Raw genomic sequence first — 22,951 nt, 5'->3', positions numbered from 1 at the left:
GCCACAGCCATTCAAAACTGAGAGCTGCTTATCTGTGTTTCCTAACTGTCCCAGCAATGTTCCATAACTCATTCTATCAGCCCTCAAAAAGTGACACTTCCTCCAGACTCCACAGTATCCAAAGGTACCTCCAGTAGCCTCCTCTCCTTGGTCTCGTGCCCTTCCAGAGCAGCAGCACATTGGTTTCTATCACGTACCCATCCCTACAAATCAGTGCATTTTCCTCTGTAGGTAGGAAACAAAAATAAGAGCCTCTGACTCATCAATCCAAGCTCAGTCTTTTGTTTCTCTGGTTTCTAAAGGAAGAAAGAATGCAGTCTGGTGATCAAAGAGTATTTGAAAGTATTTCACTTTGAACTTCTGTCCTTTAAATGAAGCCTCCCAATTTCTTATTAAAAAAATAATAATCCCCAACCCCATCTCTCTCTAGAATTATTCAGCACTAGCAGTGGTTTCACACAAATATATACTTCATCTTGCAAACATTTCTCCCTGACTCCTGTCTTGGACATTTGAATATCCTAAAGATCTTCCCTTTGTCACAGCTGCCTCTGTGGCTTATACTCAGTCCAACACATGTCAAGAGCAGCATCACCAAAGCACCCCAGAAGATGCTGCTGGGAAGCTCACTAGGAAAGCTGTAGCAACCTATATTATCTTCTGGTTTATTGCCAATCAAAAGAATGGAAAAAAATTTCCTCCCCTCATATTTTCAATTTCTTAACTTGTCAGGTTCCCAGCCTTCACTTACACAGAGCTGTTGGGCAAACATTTGGGCAGTACTATTTTCCTACAGTACTGCTTTTAATAGGACAAGCTGTCAGCCACAGTTGCTGTCTCAACATACTACACTGCGTGTGCTACACTGGAAGCAGTGATAATTCCCCCAGCACCAGAAGCTCGGAGCAGGCTCACCATGATCCCTACCCAGAGCATCACAACATTCATGTCCTCTGCTCCATCCCTCTCCATCTCTCTTCTGTCAACACAGCGAGTCAGAAGTCCTCTGAGGTGTTCAGATCTCCAGGAAGGGAATCATAGAATTGTTAGGGTTGGAAGGGAACTAGATGATCCTTGAGGTCCAACCCCCCTGCCATGGGGGCTAAGTCAGGTTGCTGAGAGCCACATCCAGCCTGGCCTTAAAAACCTCCAGGGCTGAGACTTCTACCACCTCTCTGGGCAAACTGTTCCAGTGTCTCACCAACCTCATGGTGAAGAATTTCTTCCTAACATCCAGTCTGAATCTACCCATTTCTAGTTTTGTTCAAGGGTGGGATCTAAAGACATTGGAACAGGAACAACCACAGCAGTGGTGGGACAGGGCACTAGTGTCACATCCACAGCGTGAGATCACTCTTGCATGGCCTGCTCCCAGTGATGGTGGCCTGTGCAACAGCTTCATCACACTCCCAGGGAAAGAAATGTCCCGGCTGGGTGCCAGCCACAGCAGTGAACCTCCCCAGCCGGTGCACGTAGCAGCAGTGCAAAGCCTACTACGCTGCCGTAGCACCTAAAAGGAAACCGAAGGGCTCGTTATAGAACATGCGCTCAGAGAGCTGAGTGGGTGATCCCAACCCCACTTCCAAGCCTACAGCCAGACCCAGATTTATCTCTTGAGATATTTTTCACAGCTCTTCTCAGAAACCACACTTTTCCTCAAAGACATGTTCCACTGGTCTTTATAAACCCAAATATCTTCTCAGACTGGGTACTTGCATTCCTTGTAGTAAGAGTTGGTGGCATTGCTCCAGTTTCCCTTCACTGAGTTATTTCTGGGGTGAACTGCTTCCTAGGCAGTGGGAAGATTAGCTACTGTCTCTGGAGGAAGGTAACCCTTCACCATCTTAAGAAATGTCATTGTGTCCATAGAACACAACAAATTAGGAGGCTTGGAAATGCCATGAGCAAGTATTTGCACTGCCACACACAAAATTGTCCAACATTTTGTCCTATTGTGAGATCCTGACTGAAACCATGGCTCTGGTGTCCCTCCTGCTGCCCTCTTCTCCAGAGGCAGAAGGGCAAGGGCAACGAAGTTGGTGAGGGGTTTGGAACACAAGCCCTATGAGGAGAGGCTGAGGGAGCTGGCGTTGCTTAGCCTGGAGAGGAGGAGACTCAGGGGTGACCTTATTGCTCTCTACAACTACCTGAAGGGAGGCTGTAGACAGGCAGAGGTTGGTCTCTTCTCCCAGGCAACCAGCACCAGGACAAGAGGGCACAGTCTCAGGCTGCGCCAGGGGAGGTTTAGGCTGGATGTCAGGAAGAAGTTCTATACAGAGAGAGTGATTGCCCATTGGAATGGGCTGCCTGGGGAGGTGGTGGAGTCACCATCATTGTTCAGGAGGAGACTTGATGGGGTACTTGGTGCCGTGGGTTAGTTGTTTAGGTCGGTTGGATTGGTTGACAGGTTGGACACGATGATCTTGAAGGTCTCTTCCAACCTGGTTTATTCTATTCTATTCTAAAAGCTTCCAGACTAACAGCAGAGTAGAAGCTTTCATTTGGAGGAAAAATCTACAAGATTTGGAACACATAGAGATATAATATAAAGAAGAGAGAAAGTATAAAGCAAAGGTCTAAAAGTCATTGAATATGTTGTGACCATTTGCAAGAAGCTGATGTATCAGATCCCTTGGGCAGTGCACTTGAATGGAGCAATGTGGGACCACTGAGCTACTCAACATGCTCTGGTACTGCTCACATTGGTTTGTAACACTCACACACCTCCAATCCATCTTGCTTTCTACAGCTCAATAGGCTATGAACTCTGTGTAAAATCAATCCAAATTCTTGGGCATCACCTGATGTTCAACTAGAACCACCTGACAACATAAATCCTTTGCCCTGTGAGAAGCAGGGTTCATACACAGTTCAATCTAGATCTAGAAACCCTGAAAGCAGCAATTTTACCTCCAAGACCAGCTGAGATAAATTCAAGAGCAATTGGAGAAGATGCAGCAATGTTTACTCCTTTGTACTGTGTTTTAACATACAGGCTTTTAACTATAATTTCTCCAAGTATATTCTCCTAAGGTACTTAAAACAATCAATTTAAAGTCCTCTGGAGTTTCATATCATGGCTGCAATAAAACTCCCAGTCAAAATATTTTCATTTGAAGTACACCTCAAATGCTTTTCTCCAGCAGCACACAAGGCTGAAGCCACAGCAGATCTGTGGGCCTGCTGAGGGACCTATGGACAAGGAGACATCACCTTCACACTGAGTAACATGTGAAGTGTTGCTTCTGGGGAATCCAGACAGGACAGTGAGAGGTACCTCAGTGAGTGGGACTATGCTGGGTGGGTTTGAATGCTCACTTTCTCCACAGTCTAAGAAGAAATATGACATTAAATTCTTGGCAAATAGATTCATGTAGAATCCAGGTGCGAGAGGAGACCAAAGACATCCCACACATCCAATTCCCTATGGTCCTGGGGAAGCCTTCAAGACTGCTGTGCAGCAAATGTACATTTGGGAGGAGAGAAATGGGGGAGGACATTTCTGATTGTCCCCTAGCTGGGGATGGGGAATCACATGGGGGGTGGGATGATCACATGTCACACAAAGCAAAGCCAAAGGGTTCCTGCTTTGGTTGCTTCTGTTCTGGCAGCACGAACTCTCGCAAAAGGAAATTTGCAAGGCAAGTTGTAAAAAGTCTGACTTTCAGAAAAAGCCTTTGTGGCAGGCACAGATAAAACACCATCCCTGCACAATCCCACAGAGACTATTCATGAATATATATTAAAAAGTCAGACTGTGAAAAAGCTGCATGTATTCACAAATCCAAAAGTGACTTCCACTTTAAGAACAAATTCTGGCTAAAGTATTAATGAAGAATTTTTCTGGCACCAAAACAGTGTTGCACATAAGATACAGCCTCTACGAAGCAAAATAAGCCAGACTGGATTAATGCCCTCCAAACTCATCAAGAATCCATTTATTGTGAGTGCCAAAAGAAAAGCCTCTGCAATTTAACAAAAATTTAAGTAGTGGCATTCTCCTTTCTCTGCAGCAGATACTATCTCCAGAAAGTAGATACCACTTTCCTTCCCCATTTACTTCCCAGCCAGCTGTGTTTGTGCAATGTTTGTCCATGTCTTCTGTTAGGAACATCCAACAGCTGACCAGTCTTAAGAGATGGGAGAAAAGCCAAACCTCCACTATGGCCCCAGTTCAACACTCAAGGCTGTGTCTGTTTCAAGTTATAAGGGATTAAAAACTACAAAACAGAAGTGAGGAATGCAAAGGATAGTGGCAGATGAGAAGACCTCAACACCTGGAAAAGTCTTCAGAGCTGCTGCTCTATGTCAAGCCTACTGGTTAGAGCAACTGTCAACTCCCTGGTTGTGCAACAGACTGGGGACATTGCAATTGTATGGGTAGCAGCAGCCAGACTGCCACCTCTGACCTACTCATGCAGCACAGCATTGTGTATAGCCCAACACACCGGTGACATGAGTGAGACTTTGCCACTTACACAGCCACCCTTGGGCTTGCAAATTGTGAGGGCAGTGGAGGATTTCTTCCTTTAGAAGACAGCACATTGGTTGTGCTAAGAACCACATACACAGGGTCAGCTTCTAAGAGAAGGTGAAGGTGTGGCTGCAGCAAATTTCTGGTGGTTTTCTATAGATCTCAGGCAGCAACAAAGTACCAAGTGACTGGAAGCATCTCCCAGTCCCTCACTGGAAGGAAAGGGAGACTTCCATCTATCCAGACTTCAAACAGAAGTGCAAACTGGCAGTAGTAACAATGCTTTGGCCAAGCTAACAGTCTTGAAGATTTCTACAAAGTGAGTTTTGAAGACTGTAATTGAGGTCAGAAAGAGGTCCTCAAAACTAAAAAAGCCATGAAGTCGTCCTTATTTTTATCTGTTTTAATCAGACCAGCAATGATTTCAAACTCCCTAAGAGGAATTGGATTACACATTTTGCTCACAGCCAGCCACTGCTGCATACCATGGCTGCCCAAGCACAAAGGCACCAACATTTTGTCCCATTCTAATATCTTCTTGGTCTAGAGATAGTATTCCTAGAGCCAGTATGGTCCTTGAAGAACCATGGGCTCTGGAGAAGACTGATTTCCAGATTTTAACTACTTCAGTAGTCTGCAGCTATGCACAAACAAAAATCCTATCAGGGCTCTGAACTATGGCAGTCACTTTCCAATAATTAGAACTGGTTACAAAAATGTGAGATATTATTTCCTATTGAAAACCAGATTCACTCAAAGCTGAAAAGAGATATCTTTATTCTGCAGAGCTTGATCACCTTTTTGCTAACCTAGGAGACAAAGTAAGACCAAACAGCTCAAACTAAGTCAATAGCTCATTGATTAGAACACTCAGATTGGCTGTGTGAACTCCACATTCAGGCTGCTTATGGACTTGCTTCTGTACAGAGAATTGACAAAGGGCTCTGATGCCTTCACAGCCAGGGAAGCCATGTGGTGGGACCATACTTTAAATCATAGAATCAATAAGGTTGGAAAAGACCTCAAAGATCATCAAGTCCAACCTGTTACCCAAGACCTCATGACTACTAGACCATGGCACCAAGTGCCACGTCCAATCCCCTCTTGAACACCTCCAGGGACAGTGACTCCACCACCTCCCTGGGCAGCACATTCCAATGGCCAACAACTCTCTCGGTGAAAAACTTTCTCCTCACCTCGAGCCTAAACTTCCCCTGGCACAGCTTGAGACTGTGTCCCCTTGTTCTGGTGCTGGTTGCCTAGGAGAAGAGACCAACCCCCTCCTGGCCACAACCACCCTTCAGATAGTTGTAGACAGCAATAAGGTCTCCCCTGAGCATCCTCTTGTCCAATCTAAACAACCCCAGCTCCCTCAGCCTCTCCTTGTAGGGCTTGTGCTCAAGGCCTCTCCCCAGCCTCGTTGCCCTTCTCTGGACACATTCAAAAGTCTCAATGTCCTTCTTAAATTGAGGGGCTCAGAACTGGACACAGTACTCAAGGTGTGGCCTAACAAGTGCTGAGTACAGGGGCAGAATGACTTCTCTGCTCCTGCTGGCCACACTATTCTTAATGCAGGCCAGCATGCCATTTGCCTTCCTGGCCATCTGGGCACACTGCTGACTCATGTTCAAGCCAGCTGTCAACCAGTACCCCCAGGTCCCTTTCTGTGTGGCAGCTCTCCAGCCGCTCCAACCCCAGCCTGTAGCACTGCATGGGGTTGTTGTGGCCAAAGTGCAGCACCTGGCAATTGGACTAGTTGAATGCTCAGGAAGTTCTGATGCTCAGGTCATTATGTCACCAAATCTTTTTACTGGGTTTCCACTAGAAAAAAAATTACAATTTAAGATAAAAAAAAAAAAAAGGAGCTGAAATTTCTGGTTGTCCCTAACCAATGATCAGAATATACAAATCACATCTAATATAAAAAAAGGATAATGTATTTGCTAGTTAAAAATACATCCTCATACTTTAACCTGCTTTCCATCTTTAGATCAGATAGAATATGCAGGGACAAAATACATCTTCATACTTCAGTCAGGTGGGTTGGATTGGTTGACGGGTTGGATGTGATGATCTTGAAGGTCTCTTCCAACCTGGTTTATTCTATTCTATTCTAAAATCTTCCAGACTAACAGCAGAGTAGAAGCTTTCATTTGGAGGAAAAATCTACAAGATTTGGAACACGTAGAGATATAATATAAAGAAGAGAGAAAGTATAAAGCAAAGGTCTAAAAGTCATTGAATCTGTTGTGACCATTTGCAAGAAGCTGATGTATCAGATCCCTTGGGCAGTGCACTTGAATGGAGCAATGTGGGACCACTGAGCTACTCAACATGCTCTGGTACTGCTCACATTGGTTTGTAACACTCACACACCTCCAATCCATCTTGCTTTCTACAGCTCAATAGGCTATGAACTCTGTGTAAAATCAATCCAAATTCTTGGGCATCACCTGATGTTCAACTAGAACCACCTGACAACATAAATCCTTTGCCCTGTGAGAAGCAGGGTTCATACACAGTTCAATCTAGGTCTAGAAACCCTGAAAGCAGCAATTTTACCTCCAAGACCAGCTGAGATAAATTCAAGAGCAATTGGAGAAGATGCAGCAATGTTTACTCCTTTTTACTGGGTTTCCACTAGAAAAAAAATTACAATTTAAGATTAAAAAAAAAAAAAAAGGAGCTGAAATTTCTGGTTGTCCCTAATCAATGATCAGAATATACAAATCACATCTAATATAAAAAAAGGATAATGTATTTGCTAGTTAAAAATACATCCTCATACTTTAACCTGCTCTCCATCTTTAGATCAGATAGAATATGCAGGGACAAAATACATCTTCATACTTAAGTCAGCTTTCAAACATTAAATCACATAAAATGTGAAGGGACTTTTGTGAGGGCACCACAATTAGAGATATCTGTATCCTGAAAGATTTATTTCCTGATTTTCTCTCAGCAGGATGCAACAGCAGGCTCCTCGCTCACACCACTTTGAGTCTCCACCAACAACACTAAAACCTAGAAGTTCTTGCTAGGCAAATGTATTCAACAAGAGACCAACACTAGGTATAGAAAGCATTGCTGAGATCAGGCTTCAAGACTCTTGTCTTGCCCATTCTAAAGAGCTAGTTTATATAATCAGAGTGTTGATAACAATCTCCAGATTCACTGATGTATTATTGAACACCTTTCCTTGTCGGTTCAGGTGTTAAGCCCAGATATGCAGTGCTAGATGAAGAGGGACGAAATTGGCACCACTTTTGTGGACCAACCAATTGCAGCACCAGAAGTTTCCACAGTGAACATGCAGCTTGTGGTCTTTGCTGAGCTTCACCTGACCATCCCTACAATTCCTGTTTGTGCAAAACCTTTTCAAAAAGCAGCAAGTTCTGATCTAAGGAATTTCAGGATGGTGATTACTCCCTTCATTAAGCTGGAATGGGTCATGCAGAGTTTAACCAGTGTCTCTCACCTTCTTGGGAGCTCTGCCAAATCTGCCTGGGAACTGGGGCATCTACATTCTGGCACAGAGCACACCTAAAGCTAGTGCAGCTTCTGCTAGCTTGCTTTTGCTTTGGTCTGCCCACAGGAGTGTTATGAGGTCCCAATTTGCCTTTGCAGAAGGGGCATCTTCTATGTGATGAACATGTGCAAGATAAAACAGGGAGTTTAACAGACTAGTGGGGTTTATTCCTTCCTATCTCCACCCTCAACTTGTACAGCAGTCCAAGACAGCTGGGAGGAGAGCCTGCCATGGTTGTCTGAAAGTCAACATTGCAGGCAATTACTTAGTTTAAAGGCTTCCTATTTATCAGCAGCTCCTGGCCTCCCAGCCATAATAGACATTTATAATCTTCTGGACAAAATGTTTTCCACTGCATTCTGAAGCAAGATTTACTACTAATGGATAATAAAAAGGGAAGGCTAGTACACTCTGGCACAAAAATGTGCTAATATTAACTGAGGCTTTTCCCAAAGAATGATAGTTGCAAAGCACAAAGATTAGCTACTTTCTCCTTAATTATCATCTGTACCTTCTATGTAGGCAATTTAGATCTGGCTGTCATATTTCAAATGAAAGACCAGGCTCCCCATGGCATGCAGATGAGGCACATCCTTTAAAGGGTGCTCGATGGGAATGTCTTTATTTAAATGAGATGCTCCGAGAGTGAATGAAAAGCTCCCATAAAATAATTTCCTTTTCCTTTAGAAGCAAGATTAGTTCAAGAGACAGTTTTACTAGCATGCTGGAAAGATACTAACAGGTGATTTAAAATAAGATGGAGAACAACATTTGTTCTGCTCACTGCTGAGATACAGACATATCTTTCACCAGGCTCCCACATTAGCACTGCCAGGCAATCCCATTTTGTTCTCCCAATAACTATGGCTCAGTTATCCTAACACTTATTCCCATATTTACCTTCACCTTTGGTTTAGGTGCAACTGGAATTAAATTTTAACCACAAGATTGTCTGGACCAAGATCTCCCAAGAAGGCTGCAGGATGAATGGCATACAAAAAGGCAAAAGATATTCCAAATGCATTCCCATGCAGCATGTAACTTAGGGATACCCTGCATATGCTAGCTGGGCTAAAGCACCTCCAAAAGCTAAAAGCAAAAAGATTTTAGCTGAGGATCCATCTCAAGACTTAACAGACAGCAGAATGATGAGAAAGTTCCTGAAAGGTATCTACAGGAAAGCGGGGGAGGGACTGTATACACAGGTTTGTAGTGATAGATGAGGGAGGAATAGCTTTAAGCTGGAAGAGGGTAGATTTGGACTGGATATTAGGAAGAAACTCTTTACAGTGAGGATGGTGGGCCACTGGAACAGGTTTGCCCAGGGAGGTTGTGGATGTCCCCTCCCTGGAAGGAGGGCAGGTTAGACAGAGCTTCAAGCAACCTAGTCTAGTGGAAGGTGCCCCTGCCCATAGCAGAGCACTTGATCTTTAAGGCCCCTTCCAACCTAAACCATTCAATGATTGTACTGGAATGCTGCTTCTCCTCCATTGCACTGCAAATGGGTGCAGCCCAGCCCCTTGACTCCTGGTGCTCAGCCCTGTATCAAGCTGTGAGACATTCCTCCCTTGGTCAGGACAGGGTTTGCAGAAACAAGATAACCACAGAGCAGCAGGTGATGATTTTAGCAGGTAATATCTCTGGCTAGCAGTATACTGCCTGTCTGCACAGCACAGCATCAGGAGAGCACTTCTGCTATGTAAAGTTTCATTGAAATCAGTAGCTGAAGAAGCCCAAACATTTCAGCGCAGCTCTGTGGGTTACAAGAAAAACATGAAGGTTGTGACATGAACAATTATGTAGGGGGAAAAAAAACCCTTCAGTGCAGACTCAGTATGTCAAGCCTGACAACTGAGCTGGCAGTCAAAAAAATTTGCTTGTGGGAGAACTGGTTTAAAAGCACCTTAAAACAATGAACATCAGCAACAAATATGTGCGGCATAGGTGCACTATCCATCCATCAAAGTTAAACTAATGAACAGCAAAGTGCATGATAAAAATATTGCTGGGATCAGAAGAAAATAATAAAAATAAACAAATAGGACCTTCACTGAGACCCTTACTAAAGAAAAATAATCTTGCTTCAGGGCACTTGGATAGCTGACAAATCGGATCTGAAAGAGTGATGGACTGCGAGAGCAACAAAAAGTCCAAGATGCTGGGTTTTTTTCTTCACTTAAGGAATCATTGCTCTAGTGAGGGTCAAGCTGATGAACATCCTAATGTGTGCCAAATAGATACTGTACCAAGCACAGATCCTAATCTTGAGGGAAACTGCTAGTGTGGGATCAGTTTTTTCCATACTAGAGCTTGTAAAACTATTGAAACAGATACACAGATATCTAGAAGAAAGGCTGAATCATGCTTTAAAGTATGAAGAGGTAAAGAAATCCTTTGTGATAAAAATAGAATCAGGCCAAAGGAATAAGAAGAAACTTCAGATGATTATTTGAAACAGCCATATGAATATCAGCCCGGACATGGAGGAGTCTGTCAGGGTACGTAGGATTACGGCAGAGCTCCAAGAGACACTGCTGGGGGGCATTAGGGTTTGAGCTACAGGTTTCTTTGCATAATAAAGGGTGACTACAGGGTCATGGATGTGGGTGGCAGGAAGTTTAAAGGAATCTGTGTAGTTGTAGATGGACAAGCATCCACCTTGCCATGTGTTCCAGAAGAGGTGGTGCAGACTGGGTTCAGTTCCTCAGCAGTCATGCTGCCGTTATTGCATCCTAGCAGTGAGAGCCCAGTGCAGGAGCCCTGGCACAGAGTAACCCTCAGATGGGGACCTCCCATGTCCCTGCCACATCATAGCCAGACACAGGGACCCACTGCATAGAATGCTATGAAGGGATCACATCTCCCAGCCATGCACAAGCACTGCTTCATCAGGTAACTCTTGGATGGTCTGCTCTGGTAATTAGTGTACTTATCTGTACTTCCCCAGGCTTCTACCTTTTCAATGGGCAAATGAATCCAGGTCTAGACTTAAACTGGGAAGAGAATGCGGTTCTGGCAGAAATGAGAAGCAAGCACCTTGTGCAAGATATTTCTTTGGTGCTTCACAAACTCTGCTGCCAGAGTTATAATGGCAGTAAGATAATGCAAGGAGCCAATCGCAACTACACTCTTACCATAACTTTAAACTAACACTAATACTTTCTTGACTTTAACTGTAACCTTTAAAACTCCCTGTCTTCTGAAACTAATGATTACTCTAATTTATATTGTTTGCTAGAGACTTTTGCAACTTGCATGCTAAAGCTGAGGAAAGTCTCCCTAAGATGGCATAGAGATACATAGAATACATATAATAAACCAGGTTGGAAGAGACCTTCAAGATCATCGCGTCCAACCCATCAACCAATCCAACGCCACCCAAACAACTAACCCACGGCACCAAGCACCCCATCAAGTCTCCTCCTGAACACCTCCAATGACGGCGACTCCACCACCTCCCCGGGCAGCCCATTCCAATGGGCAATCACTGTCTCTGTATAGAACTTTTTCCTAACATCCAACCTAAACCTCCCCTGGCGCAGCCTGAGACTGTGTCCTCTTGTTCTGGCTGCCTGGGAGAAGAGACCAACATCCGTCCCTTCAGGTAGTTGTAGAGAGTAATAAGGTCACCCCTGAGTCTCCTCTTCTCCAGGCTAAGCAACCCCAGCTCCCTCAGCCTCTCCTTGTAGGGCTTGTGTTCCAAACCAACTTTGTTGCTCTTCTCTGGACTCATTCCAGCAAGTCAACCTCCTTCCTAAACTGAGGGGCCCAGAACTGGACATAGTACTCGAGGTGGAGCCTAACCAGTGCAGTGTACAGGGGCAAAATGACCGCCCTGCTCCTGCTGGCCACACTGTTCCTGATGCAGGCCAGGATGCCATTGGCCCTCTTGGCTGCCTGGGCACACTGCAGGCTCATGTTCAGTCTACCATTGACCAACACCCCCAGGTCCCTTGGTTTGCTCCTGGTTTGCAGCATTCTCTAGAGCTAACTGCTATGGAGTGCAATGCTTCTTCAGTACATTCGGGACTGGCACAAGGCTACATGACAGCTAGTGTGGCTCAGTTGGTAGCACATAAGACCCTTAATGGGAAGCTTGTGAGTTCAAGCCTGCAGTGGGCACTATTGTCCTCCCTACTCTAGTCATGGGGTCTGTGGTGACAGGTTGGACTTGATGATCTTTGAGGTCTCTTCCAACCTTGGTGATGCTGATACTGAATCACTGGTTTGAAGCCAGCTTGGCAATTGGATATGTTTTAATCACGTACCTCCAGGCCCCACCAGCACCGGGTTTGCCCTCCTGCATCCTTCCTCTTTATCTAAGGTGGCCATGTGCTTCTGAGCCCCATCACTATTTTGATGCCCCCCCTGCTTTCAGTTGGCAAAACTCCCTCTCCATTCTGATCTTGCCTTAATGGGAACATTTTCCACTTCCTTCAGTCTCATTTCCAAAACACCCAAGTCCTCTTGCTTTGTCAAGCTGTCCTGTTGAGCTTTACAATTTTCTTTCCTCGCTTAAAGCCCTTGACTCTTCGTTATCAACTAGCCAAGATCTTGTAGTTCAACTTCCAGGCAAAAACAAAACTTCAAACTCACAGCAACAGGAATGAAAGCAGCTGGTGGCATGGCTGCGGGTTTTTTTTCCATTTCAACTCATGCTGGGAAGCACAGCTCATAAAAAGCAGTGCTCAGGTATTCAACTGCTTCAGTGTCACTGCTGACAACCACAACAGCACTGTGGTGTCAGATGCTCGGCAGCCTCTCTCCTTCCACCTACACCTCCCCCAGCTGTCAGCCAATAATCAGAACACTGAAGGCATTTGAAAAGAAAATGCCATGTGAATATGGACTTATTTAGACCTGCATGCAAGGTAACTGGTAAGAAATTCATCCTACCTACACAAAGCCTACATGCCTGTGCAGGCAGATGAGCTTCAGAATCAGTCTTGATGAGGGAGCTTGAACTTTAAATGTCTGCTTTTTCCAAGGGTATCAACTGCTCTAGTATGAGGTGTTACCTTTCCCAACTAATCTCACTTCTGTTTTTAGAGCATCCCCTCTCTATTCTTTGGAAGGAGCCCTGGAGAAAAGCAGAAAGAGCAAATTCAAAGGAAGTCACAGGAATATTTAGACAAAACAGTAAAAGGACACCAACTTCCAGAGGTAGCCCTGGGCCAGGCAGCCATCTCCTACCCTATGTAGTCTGGACATCTTCAGACAGTTTTTCACACATGCCTTAGGTTTGCATGCAAAATTCCAAATTGCACAAAACCTGAGTATCTTTATGCTTCTCCCAGAGCACCAGTTGGCTAAGTGTCATCTCCCTTCTCACCTGCAAATTACAGATGTTTTTCCAGTATGTGGACAGCCATGCACCCTGTCAGTGCATGCTCCTCACACCAGCCACAGCTGGGAGTCGCACACACAGTTCAAGGGCCAGCTACAGCCTCAGCTGCGTGCTTTCTGCAAATAAACCCTACTTGGCATCCCCTTTCCAACATTCTGGAATGTTGCAATTGCTCAGCAATTATTTCCAGTTTTCTAATAAGCAAGACTGTGGGAAATCACAAATCCAGCCACTTGTTTCCAGAAGCAATGGTCAAAGTGCCTGGTAAAACATCAGTTGCTGGCTACTTCCTCTCCATTTTAACAGTGTTTTACATAAAGTACTATTTTTTCATCATGCAAACTAAAAGGTCTTTACTGTAGGGTGTATTCTGTAAAAACTTCTGGAGAAATGACCTATTTGGAAGTGAATCACATTACAAATTCACATAACTCAATTTTCAGGACCTCTCTCATGCATACTAAACAGATATGAGAGAAAATGCAGACAAGTTCAAAGCAGAAGAATAAACATTTGTAATAGCAGGAAATGTGCCTCTTTGGAGTAATAAATGTGCATCAAGGAGGAAGAACAGTTCACGGAACCAAACTCACTTTCCACTGTTTGGAAGCTGCTGTATTTTAGAACACATTAAAGCAGTAGATGCTGTTACATCTGCTCTGTGCACAGCCATCACAAGCAAAACAGCATGTGATTTCCCAAGGAAGGAAAATTATTTTAGAGTCATAGTGTACTAGACTTGAGATTGGATTACGTGTTCTTTTCCTAATCATCTCAATTCCTTAAAGAAATCACTTATACAGAAGTGAAAGGTTTCTAGAGTGGATTTGACATCTTTTTTAAAACAGGAGACTCTGGATATGCTTTTGAAGTAGGTTCCTAAATGGCATGAACATTTACATATATATATATATATTTAACCTCACTACAGCTTCCAGACATACTTAAACAACATAAAAATCTGTTTCCCTTAGTTGCAAGGTTAAAGCATTCAGGCACCAAGAGATACAGACAGGCAATTAGTAGAATTTTCAAAAACATTTAAAAATTCTGGTTCAAACTTGGTTTATCTTTTGTTTTCCCTTCTCCATATGAAGTAGCGCTTCCAGATCCTTGCTACTCCAATGGCTGGGAATCCACTTTAGTTACACCACAGTTAATGGATGCTTTGTCTCTATTTTTAATTTAGGCTAATGTGTTTTTGTTCTTTTTCCTTGCCTGCTGTTTTCCACTCCCTGAGGTGTCCTGGCCTTTATGGAGCACTGCATGGCCACAATATCTCTCTCTTCATAGAGCTCCCATTCTCCAGCAGTCCTTGTGACCCCCCTCATCCACACCAGGTCCAACCAAATTCATCCCTCCTGCACAGGCAGGGCACAATTCAGGAGTCCCAGGTCAGTGCTTAATCCAAAGCTACTATAAACGATGGGAAACCTCACTGAGAGCGGGTTTCACATCAGCCTCCCTGCACACGACCCACCACGAACCAGACGGAGTTACCTGAAGGGGTAGGCAAAGGCTATGTCAATGTTGAAGTCACTCTCTGACTTGTTTGCGCAGTCCACACTGAGGCGCAGCTCTCCAGAGTAGCCACCGCATGTTGCAAATGCAAAGATTGCAAAAAGCTGTCAAAAAACAAACAACAGTTTCATTTTATTTCATTGCAGCAACCACCACAAGCAGATCCACGCAGCAGCTCTCACTGCAGCATGTGGAGAGAGGGTTGTTTTCGGGTAGCTTTGGAAGACTACGAAGATTTGCCTTAAGCCCTAGAGAGGGCTATGTTGTGTCTTTGAGGGTAATGTAAACACCTTGTAACTGAAGGAGAGAAGCTGGGCAGAATTTGGTTGGATGTGTTCAAATATTGTTTTGTTATTTAGACCTATTGTTTGCCTTAATTACATGCATGCCAGTAGAAAATGACCAATTGAGATGAGACACATGTGCCTTCTGGTTGACTATATAACTTTGCTGTATAATGTCATAAACATTGTCTTCGCCTGCTTACACCTGGTCCTGAAAGCACTGCATGAGGCAAATCCAACATCTATACTATTACAGCAGCACTGCCCCCCTCAGCATCAGCTTATCCATCACTGTGCATTTAGAGCATTGCTATACATTACTCATGAACCCTTTCCCAAAGCAAATGAAAGAACCACAATACTTGAAGCACTGTAGCTAGAAACATCACCATTTGTCTGTGCCAGGCCTGCTTTCCTGTCTTGAATCCTCTGGGATTCACAACCTAGGCAGCTATTTAAATCATCCCACTGACAGGCATGCTTTGACAAGGAGAAGGATGAATACTGACCAAGCATAACAAGTCAGCCTTAATCCAGGCAAAACACTGGCAGAAGTATTTATAAGGAGCAATCAGGAATAGCACTGGCAGCCCAAGACAGTTCATGCAGCTGCCATCCCATTACATAGCAACATACACAATTGTGCTCTCTCTTCCATCTCAGGTGTGACTTGGGGAAAAAGACAAAACCACTTTTATTACTTTTCCTAAATCACTACCATAAGCCAAGGTGGATATCAAGGTGCAGTAAACTGACACTCAGCAAAAGAGAATAAATAATAAATCAAGACAGGATAAACTCAGGCAAACCAGAAAGGAACAAAGTGCTTGGGTGGTTCTGATGCAAGCCCATATCACACCTGAATTTTCCAAGAGGAAAAGGTGGAAGGGAGTGTGCAGGTCAGAGACCCACCAGCATCCATATTTATATCAAGGGTTCAAACAGGGGAACTGGAAGCAGGTACATGTCTTAAAACATCATTGATGTAGGCTTCTTTGGATGACCCTGAGCAGAAGTGATGATAGTTTCTTCACACAGTTGTAATTTAACTTGAAGCGCAGGTTAGACTTTGCAGATCGTAGCACTATAACTCTGAAGTAACCCCATCAGCTTCAACAGAGTTACTCTGAGATGTACAGTGCAGCAGATATGGGTAATGACAAGTAAGCACCTGATCCCAGTCACAATTAAATAAGCTAAAATCAGGAACCCAGAGGAAACAAACAGTGGAAATGAAAGCGTGTTCTTGAAGACTAAGACATTACACGGCGAGCAGATATAATGGCAAAATAAAGGACTGCATGAGGCAGTAAAAGCAACACCAAAATACATTAAATAGAAAAAGATAGACCTATCCTTGCCACAGAATGCTGGGAAACATGGCATTAACCTGACTTCTTGCAACTCACAACATGAGCAAGGCTAGGCATTCCAGCAGCCTCCATGAACTTCCCCTCAGCATGTATACATAGAATACATACATACATAGAACAAACCAGGTTGGAAGAGACCTTCAAGATCGTCGCGTCCAACCCATCAACCAATCCAACACCACCTAAACAACTAACCCACGGCACCAAGCACCCCATCAAGTCTTCTCCTGAAAACCTCCAGTGATGGCGACTCCACCACCTCCCCAGGCAGCCCATTCCAATGGGCAATCACTCTCTCTGTATAGAACTTTTTTCTAACATCCAGCCTGAACCTCCCCTGGCGCAGCCTGAGACTGTGTCCTCTTGTCCTGGTACTGGTCACCTGGGAGAAGAGACCAACATCCGTCTGTCTACAACCTCCCTTCAGGTAGTTGTAGAGAGTAATAAGGTCACCCCTGAGTCTCCTCCAGGCTAAACAACCCCAGCTCCCTCAGCCTCTCCTCGTAGGGCTTATGTTCCAAACCCCTCACCAACTTTGTTGCTCTTCTCTGGACTCGTTCCAGCAAGTCAACCTCCTTCCTAAACTGTGCATCTCTTCCCCAGATGCAGCCAGGTTATAGGGATGAATCCTGAGCACGGGGGGGGCAGGGACCCTCTCTGAATGCAAAGTGACATGCTGAGCACCATGGACCACAGAGATCAACGTCCTGCAACTCATTGCCAGTGTGACCAAGGCACATCATCAAGGATAGATTTACAAAGGTATTTAGGTGCCCAATGATAAGGAAAATTGATAAAAATATCTGATTCAATCAATTCTTCATGCTGAGCTCATTGAAAAAGAGGAAAACTGAATTTCACTGTGAATTGATTTGTTAAACATGTGCCATGAAATAGATGTTTTTTTACTACAACATGAAGAGTGTTCCTTCATCCCAAGTGAGACTTGCTCTTCAGATACAAAAAGTTTCTGCCTTTATATGTAGCACAGCACTGAATTTCAGTATTAATCATCTCAACTTATTTGGTGAGGAGATGTCAGAAGACAATATATTAAGGCCAAGAGGCAAGTTTAATGCTGACCTGCTTTCTGGCCTAATTAATAGAGTTGCAAATGCAAGTGTTTTGCAGCTCTACCAGGAGACACAAAAATTAATGCAGTGATATATAAAGATAGAGCTGAAGAGCTGTGGTGTGAGATGGACCTGCCATAATAGAAGAGCCATCACCTCTGAGCTGCAGCTTTCAGCATAAGCACAAGCAGAGAAAACAGGCAGCTGAAATGCATTTCCTGTAGTCAAGTACTGGAAATCAGCATAAATGAGTACCACCACCTTCATCCACCAGTGTCACGGAACCATGGCCAGAACCCACAACTCAGGCTGTTCCTTCTCATGAAGGATCTTCTCCAGAGTCCTAGTTTTGTTTCTCTCCTATTGAGTGCATCTTTGAGAGCAAATTCAGGTGCCTGAAGTCTCAGTCCCTCAGGCAGTTCAGATCGAGCCTTTACTCACCCTTTAGCTTCACATTCAGCTCTTAACCAGAAGCTTCTTCAGATACTTTCACTTGTTCAGCAAACCCTTCAACCTCCTTCCTCTCCAAACACAACCCACCAGGGCTGCCCACCAGTTTCCATCCTCACTCAGCACACACCCTGCTACAAGCACCAGGCAGCACCCACAGAGCAGGTGGGAAAGGGAAAAGGACCCATCTGGAGATTTTTATACCAAACTTCAGCTAGTCCTCAGCCAACCCAGGCTTGGCTCTCTGCCCTGGTTGGATCAGATGCTGCTAACGGCTGGGATTGCCCAGCTGCCAGTAATGCCTGGCTGGTCCCCCCAGCTGTGTGCTGGGGCCATGCAGCACCTTTTGGAAGCATATTTGTGTTTCACGTTGCAGGAGAGCAGGGTGAGGGTTGTAAATTGATACTATTTCCCTGGGGTATCTCATCGAACAGCAGCATAATTCTCCTTTCACTCAAGGAACCATCTCCTCCTACCTTTGCATTTTTCCTCTATTCCCCCCCCTCCCCAAGTTTGGTGCTTTATGTTGTCAGTGGAGTGCCTAGTGCCCTAATTCAAGATTTATTTGCCAGGTTTTGTGCACACTGTAATTCCGTGGCAGTTGCAGGAATGCTGTAAACACCACTGTATTTTATTATGGCAGGATTTGTGTAAATGGCAGTTGTAAACCCCATAATGGGAGCTTTATGAGCCAGATTCAATAAAGCCTCCATCTGCAAGATGATTTTATTGAATCTGGCCTCTCTGAAATTGAAAAGTTTATGGAGAAAGGGAAAGCGTTTCCCTATGTTCCTATTTACTCTTTGCCTATAAATCCACACTCAGGGCTGCTCCCATCTGTACTTTGCATGTGCATCACTCTTCCCCTTCGTATGAGATAAATCTCCCCAGCACAGTTACCTCTGGTTATCACATGGCTGCTGCCAATCATGGCTCAGCCCTGATGGCCAGTGCTGCACTTGCCTTCCCTGGAAAAACATCAGCTAGGAGAAACATGGTGCCTTGAGGCAATAAATCTTCGCTGCTCTGGCTGTGTCAGGCTGCTTCTGCCCACTGGCACAGGAACAGGGTAAAGCCCAGTCATTCCCTCTCACCCTGTCCCTCCTGCAATGGCAATGCAATGGGGGGTGGGTGTCTTTGATCCTGCCTGGACCCTCAAGGGAAATGGAAAACTATAGAATCATAAAACCATAGAATGGTTTGTGTGGGAAGAGACCTTTTAAGGTCCTCTAGTCCAACCCCCTTGCAGTCAGCAAGGACTTCTTCAACTAGATCAGGTTGCTCAGAACCCTGCTCAACCTGACCTGGAGTGCTTCCAGGGATGAGACATCTACCACCACCTCTCTGGGCAACCTGTGTTTCACCACCCTCAGCCTGGATCAATGGTCTGTGCTCAATGTGAGTAACCTCACGCAAAGATCCCACATGTTCCACGTACACTGTTGAAACTGTTACCAACCCATCTGATGAAGCCATTAACTGAAGGAAGGAGAGAAAGGGATGCTATTTATGCTCCCTGGCATGAATCAGAGCAATGCACATCTTCTGTCTGGTCTAGTCTGGCTGGAACATCACCCTTTTTCCATGTGATTTCAGACACATAACATCTAACAAGGCAGCACATCTCTGAAGCTCATGGGGACTTCCTGTGTGATGATTAACACCCCATGGCCTGCTCCTGTTATGGTGCTATTCCCTCTGTGCCCTTCTAGCCTTGGCCTGTGCTATAGGTGTCTTTCTTTAAAGGAGTCAGGTAAATCCCATGGTCTAACTTAACCAACTGAATTTACATATATTGTGGCATTGTGCCACAGTAAAACATCCTCCCTTATCAAATCAGATGAGCTTGTTTCAAAGATCAGTTGCTTCCTCAGCACTTTTGAGGAAAAATACCAATGCAACTTCCAGCAAAGCACATGCTTTCACACCAGCTCAGGGCAGGCAAAGCTTCATCAGCTGATTCACAGATTCAGCTGGAAGTCCTCCTTCTCCTGCTGCCAGGTTTTCACACAATGGCAGTGGATCCTTTGATTCTGTATTCAGGAGCTGTTATTTATGCAGATTTCAGATTCAAGGCTGGTCTCCTTATTTCCCAGCCCAGCCATCCCTGGTGGCCAGGGTGCTTGTGGCATGCAATGCCCTGGGGAAGCTGAAGTCCCAGCTGTGCCTTAGACAGTTGGCAGCCTCTCAGCATGTGACCCTGGACATCACTCATCCCACCATGGAAGGGAAAACTGGGATGGTTTCCCATCGCTTCTCCGTGTTTGGCTTTCCGACAATTCCCCTCACTGCCTGCTGAGCGACAGGCTCGCCGTGCACACCAGAAGAAGGCAGAACAGTTCTTGACAAGGCGAGTTAAAAGGCTTATGTAGAGCATGTTATAGCTAAAACATCCTGTTAAGAAGATATCACTGTCATTTAAAATTGATTACATTTTTACATAAGCCACTTGCTTTTTCCAGGAGCACGCCTGCCCCGTGTAGCAGTCTTTGGCAGCTTGCTGGCAGAGATGGAGCTGCACCCCAAATCTGTCCTTCTGCAAAGAGGAGATCCCTGCTCTGCCTGAAGGTTCCTCAGACTTCTCCAGGTTGGTGAGGTCTTAAAAAGAAACGCTGTTGGTCTTGCCTGGTGACCAAAGACAGGCTGTGAGAGACACGTAGCTCCCCGTGTGGGTTGGTCTTCCAAGCTTTCACTTGGGTCTGTGGGAGGAATGAACCCACTGGATGCTTTCCCAGAGAGGTCTCCCCCAACCCCCTACTCCTGCCCTAACACTAGAAAGCTCAGGGGAACTCCTGCCACTGTTAAAGAGCAGCCTGAAATATTTGAAACACCCACCCTTTTATTAGCCCTTTTTTCATGTTCAAAGTGTTTTACAAAAGACATCTTTCCCTGGCATCATTTCTGGATGTAAGACTTCCCTTGCTCCCCATTGTCATAATAAAGGCACTGCAAAACCCCTTGCCAGATGCTGTATTGCTTTACACTTTCTGCTGTTCACTGTGGCCAACACTACTCTGAGGCCTCCAGAGAGGTCCCCCCAAGAGCCAGCATCAGTCACCCAGCAGAGCATCTCGCTAAACGGGGATTATTTATTTATAGAGCAGAACCAGTGATTGAACAATATTATTGAGACTGTAAAGGGAAGGTCTGAAGGCGCTAAATGACTGTACAGGAAAACATTTACAGCAGAGCTGATGGCCCAAAATATGTCAGCAGTGAAGGATTAGGAAGCACTCTCTCCTCCAGGTCTCTGCCTGCTTCTTTTTATAAAACCTGGCATTTTTCCTGCACGAATCTGAGCTGCAGACTTCCTGGAATCACTTCTCCTACATACAAGACTTTGTGCACTGGAGATTATCAGATTATTGACTTTGGGATTCCTAATTATATCAACTTGACTGGTTGATGAATTGGAGGTGGATAGCATCGCAGCTGACGCAGGGCTGGGAGGGTAGGCGATGACTAGCAGGAGTCATTTTCCTCCAACAGCTATACAGGGAGAAAGCCGAAATATATTCTGCCCCTGCTGAGAAATAAGCCCTAAAGCAACTGTTCACTGATTGTTGGGACTTAGTATGCCCCCTTAAAAACAAGCAGCAGCATTGCAAAGAATGACTTTTGTGCCTGTCCAGACCTGTTCTGCACAGGGGAGAAAGCCCGGGGATGAAGGAACATCTCAGAGTTTGGAACAGAGTTTGGAAGGAACATCTAGTATGCCCCCTCTGGGGAATGTTCTATGTCTGCTCAAACATCAACTCTAGCAGTGTCTCAGCTTTTAGCACACTGCTGAAGGACCTTTCAAGTGACTGTTCCACACCAGGAAGCACTTGCCAAGCACAGGCACCTCCAGGTTGAACACATCCTAGGAGCTGGGAAAGGGTTTTTCTTGTTACCACGCTGGAGCTGAGGACATACAACCTGTCCAGATCTTACACAAAGCACCTCATAGCTGCACTTGGCCATCAGATGGAATGTTTCCAATGCCTGAGATTGGAAATGAAGCTACGGTTGGGTTGGAGGAAAAATTCTGCATCAATAATTGTGTATGGCGCTGCACTGAACTAAGCCAGTGGAACCCTTTCTTATGCCTGACATGTGCTAAGGATGCCTATGCTGGAAAACATCACATCCTCAGGCCCTTGAGGCCAGCAGTACCCACCCAATGCCAGCCGCCATGTCCTCAGCCACTGACACACACCTGGAGGAGACCACCCTGCTCCCAGAACTCCCCACTCAGCTAGGGGTCTTTGCTGGGGCATCTGCTGCAGCAAAGCCCTGTTTGGCATTTCAGACCACCTTACAGAGAGCAGCTTTTGATGTCACCAGCTGTATGGAAACACCTGACCCCATGGCAGGCAGGAGCCCTGCAGCATCCTCTGCTTAAAGCACAGCATTTCCACTCAATGCTTCATGGGTTTTTTAAATGAAAAAAACACCCAAAATAAACACCAGCAACCCAAACCTAATTTGATTCTTAGTGGAAAGATTTATGGAAATGAAATTGGGTTATTTTTAGTGAGTAAAGATCATATTATAATACTTTGGTTCTGCAATAGTTTAATCCCAAGGAGACGATTTCCTCTCTTTTTCTTTCAGGAAAATCTTTATCATTTTTATTCATCTCCCATTGATTACTCTAAAAATCCCACATAGCTTCACCACATAATGGTATGGGAGTCTTGTCTCATTATATCTTAATAGAATAAACCCCAACTGTATAGGAGAGGATTAGGTAGCCATTCGTTGAGGTAAAGAACACTGTTCCTCCAGATGGCCAGACAGAATCTGTGTAATGCCTTCCCTATTTATTAAGAACAAAAAGGTAATGCAGGTTGATGAGATGTGTTTCATCCTGTATTTAATGGGTCAGCCATAAAGTTGAAAGCTAATGCTAAGGTTG

At 44.8% G+C, this 22,951-nt stretch overlaps 1 protein-coding gene across 1 annotated transcript in view; it reads right to left on the bottom strand.

Annotated features, from left to right (window-relative positions):
- SYNPR (synaptoporin) overlaps window positions 1-22,951 on the bottom strand; it is a 121,053-nt gene that overhangs the window by 18,333 nt on the left and 79,769 nt on the right. The window contains exon 3 of the mRNA XM_054161038.1: window positions 14,851-14,975. Coding sequence (XP_054017013.1) covers window positions 14,851-14,975 — 125 coding nt within the window. The remainder of the gene's footprint in view (window positions 1-14,850; window positions 14,976-22,951) is intronic.

This window comes from Dryobates pubescens, chromosome 1 (genome assembly GCF_014839835.1).
Source record: "Dryobates pubescens isolate bDryPub1 chromosome 1, bDryPub1.pri, whole genome shotgun sequence".
NCBI classification, from domain to species: Eukaryota; Metazoa; Chordata; class Aves; order Piciformes; family Picidae; genus Dryobates; species Dryobates pubescens.
The sequence above is the reverse complement of the archived record's forward strand: the minus strand, read 5'-3'. Positions and strand labels throughout refer to the sequence as shown.